A 3674-nucleotide genomic window follows, 5' to 3' on the forward strand; every position below is an offset into this window, starting at 1 on the left:
CTCCTCCTCTTCTTCTTCTTCTTCCTCCTCACCTCAGTAGCGCCCGCTCGCCGCGATGCCGAGGGGTGGCCGGAGCCGCACGTCCCGCGTGGCGCCCCCCGCCAGGTGAGAGCCGCTGGGCCCTTTCTTCCCCACCCCCGTGTAGGCCGCAGGCGGCAGCGGCCTGTCCGCCATTCCGAGGTTGGGTGACGCGCCGGGGTGGGGGTAACGGACATGGCGGTCGGGGGGGTGCCCGGCTCAAAGCTCGGCTTCTTTGAGCTCGGTTAGCCGAGCGGGGTTAGGCGCGTGGCGGGGCCCGGCCACCGAGTGCCCTATGTAATCAACCCCTTTTAAGTTAGACCTCATTTCCCGCGAAACGGCGCAGTTCTTTGGGGGGTGAGAGTGCTGCCAATCTTTAAACCAGTCGAAAATCAGCCCGTAAACCTGACCCTGTTGTGCAGAAATCACTCGCCAGACTATTGAGTTTACCACTGAGCCTTCGCCGTTGACCTGCAGGATGTAACAAGGAGGAACTGTAAATGCTCATCCCCTACAACCAGATGGCCTCTGCCCAGTGTGAGTTTAGAGTGATGATGAGAGGTTTCTCTTTATGTCCTTGCAGTCGGGCACCACAAATGAGAGCTGCATCACCGGCACCTGCTGCTCGGGCACCTGTCCCAGCAGCAGCACCAGCTTCTGCAGTGGCTGCTCCTGCACCGAAGCAGCCTGGTCTGATGGCACAGATGGCTACAACTGCCGCTGGAGTTGCTGTTGGCTCTGCTGTAGGCCATACCATAGGTCATGCGCTTACAGGAGGGTTTGGTGGAGGAAGCAGCTCTGAAGCCGCAAGGCCTGATATTACTTATCAGGTAAGAGAAATCACGACTGGATGCCAATTAATGAGGTGTAATTAACTTAGGACATCATTTATATATAGGCTGAGGTAATGGCTGTAGATGTAGAGGCCACAGAGATCATGGCTGGGAAAGCTGGGGTAACTTAGCAACTCAGTCTCCAAGGTAACTACTACAATCACCATAAGGATCTTAAAAGTATTTCAGAGAGATGCATGAGTAACACGTGTTTGTGGTAGGGTGTTGTTTCCTGCTGTAGTACCCCTCTGATTCAGACAGGACTTCTCTGTTCCAGGTCTGATGATGGTAAGGTCTATTGCAAGATCTTTCTGCTCAGACATTAAAATAATGCTGTTACCTTGCCAGAGTTACCCAAGTGTTTGTAACTTACAAAACTGTTAAGAATGTGTTGTGCCACTGCTGGAAACTGATTTTGTACTTCACGCTATTATTTGTTTTCCACTTAAAAAGTAACACAACATTTTGACTAATACACAGGGAGGAAATACACAGTGAGCAGTACTGGGGTGGTGTGGCTTCATAGGCTGGAGCTGTGGAAAAGGAACTTAGGGAGGTGTCTGCCGTTTCAGGAGCCCCAGGCAGCTCAGCCTGCCTACCAGCAGCAGCAGCAGCAGTTTGCTCCTTGCCAGTATGAAATGAAGCAATTCCTGGAGTGTGCGCAGAACCAGACTGACCTCAAGCTGTGTGAGGGCTTCAGTGAGGTACTGAAGCAGTGCAGGTTTGCTAATGGTAAGTGGGAACTACTAAATGAGCTAAGTGGTAAAATTATCATGGGAATTTCCTGCTTTTCTTCAAACCATCCAGTAAAGAACTGGGGATTGATACAGAGCACATATACTGAAGTCAGTTAAAACAAGTTGCTGTTTTGTTGGGCTTCCTGTTTTGGCCCTGTACTGTAGCTGGAGGTGAGGGGGGTGGAGAGAGGATGAATTGGCTGCAGCTTTTGTGCTGGTGCATGGACCGAAGCCAAGTAGGAGAGGGGTGGCAGTGTTCTTGGAGCATCAGCATGGCATTGCTGGCCTGGAGCAAGCGCCTCTTTGGCTCCTGCCCTGGGAGAAAGGACTACAGAACGCCGGTGTTGGGGTGGACTGCTGGAGTCTGCAGCTCAGCACATCCCAGCAAATGGATGAGGGGTGGAATAGCACCTGCCATTGAGGGATCCAGACCTTAGTGCAATTAACTGTGATAACTTCTTACCTCACAGGTTTAGCCTAAGCCTGCACAGAGCAAGATTGCTGAAGACCATCTTAAAAGAACTGACCGATGAATGAAAAAAAGCTTCAGTAATAAAGTCTAAATCTCTCTGGTATCTTGTTAGTTCATATATTCACACTATTGTCCTTGTGGCTTGATTCCTGCCATTGCCGCTACAGATGTGATACAACTTACAGCGCAAATTAACTTAGCACAAAATGAAAGAATGACCAATAAAGGAGAATGAGCTAATTTGGGTTGACTGGTTTGCTGATTGTTGTGTTGAATGTAAGTGGTAACAGTGTATAAATAAACTCTCTGGAAGTACCTTGCTTTAGTGGGCTTTGGAGTTGAGTCTGAAGGGCGAGCATGCGGGAGCTGCTTTTGGCAGGCTGGTGCCCGAAGGGCTGGAGCGACAGGAGTTCGGCAGGAGTTGGGGACGGCTCGTAGCTCAGTGGTTACCTCTGCTCACCAGCTAGCTCCTGCTTCAGCATTTAAACCCCACAGGCAACTTCTGCCGGCTCGAGTATGCCAGGGAAGGCTGTACCTGGCTCCATGCCATTCTGCGTGCAGCAGGGCTCGGTTCCCCAAGGGCATCCTGTTGTACTTTATAAACAAACTCTATATTTGGATTCAAGAGATTCTGAGAAATTCCTTTCCTCTGCTCAGAGGATCTGCCATTACCTGAACAAACCTATGCACCATCAAGCAGAGATAATACAATCTTTAAGACTTGCAGTTCCTGCTAACACAAGCCAAGACTAGGTTTTTTTTTTCTTCTTCCATCTTGTGATAGAAGTTGTGGACTGAAACACAAGGAGGTGGCCCAGCTGCCCACGGGTGGTGTGGCCTTTTCCTCCTCGCACCTGCATTAGGCAAGTGACAAAGCTGCTGCTGCCACACGAATTAAATAAAAAAACCCTGCCATTTAAAATTTACTGATGCCAAGTGCAAACCTTCCCATTTTCCATCAGAGGGAGCAGCCAGCTCATGCCCTGCAGAGTGAGCAGCCTCCTGCCTTGTAACCTGTGCTGCCAAGTGCTTGGGGGTACTGGGGAGGCGTGTTCACGGGTGAGGGGGTGCTGGGGGATAACCTCACACCCAAACGTGCAATTCCTGTTAAAAATACTTTCATAGCATGACCTGTTTTTCCTGAACTCCTCCTTTCGTGCTGTTGGGTATTCTGCCTGCCCCCGATAGCCTTCATCTCTGATCCACAGTTCCTGGAAGTGAAAAGATAAAATCAGTATTGAAAACGGGGAAGGGCTGCCCCAGACGTGGGGGGTGAGGTAACAACTACCTTTCCTGGTGACACGAGAAGCTTTGCTTCTGCTAATCAAGTTAGAAGGGGTTTCGCCGTCCTGGAGAAAAAAATAAAACCAGTTTGGGCCAGAAACACCCGTACTGGGCTGCTGCAGAGTTTGCAGCCGACATCCCCATAACCGCTCGTGGGGAGCGGGCAGGGAGATGCACCGAGGCTTTGGGGGAAGCACAACGCCGCCGGTAAAACTACTTGCAACTCGCAGTGGTTGCAAAGCAACGACCCACGCAGGAAAGCCGGGAGGAGGAGGAGGAGGAGGGGGAGGAAGGACGCGGCCCAGCGCGGGTCTGGGCGAGCCCAGGGCC

The 3674-nt window shown here is 51.2% G+C and overlaps 1 protein-coding gene across 1 annotated transcript; it reads left to right on the forward strand.

The window, feature by feature from the left end:
* On the forward strand, positions 1-2375 carry CHCHD2 (coiled-coil-helix-coiled-coil-helix domain containing 2). The gene is made up of 4 exons (XM_026861751.1): positions 1-105; positions 602-848; positions 1424-1583; positions 2059-2375. The coding sequence occupies exons 1-4, from the start codon at positions 56-58 to the stop codon at positions 2067-2069; spliced, it is 468 nt and encodes a 155-aa protein (XP_026717552.1). The 5' UTR covers positions 1-55; the 3' UTR covers positions 2070-2375.
* The last annotated feature ends 1299 nt before the right edge of the window (positions 2376-3674 follow it).

This window comes from Athene cunicularia (genome assembly GCF_003259725.1).
Source record: "Athene cunicularia isolate RWA chromosome 19 unlocalized genomic scaffold, athCun1 chr19_part1, whole genome shotgun sequence".
NCBI classification, from domain to species: Eukaryota; Metazoa; Chordata; class Aves; order Strigiformes; family Strigidae; genus Athene; species Athene cunicularia.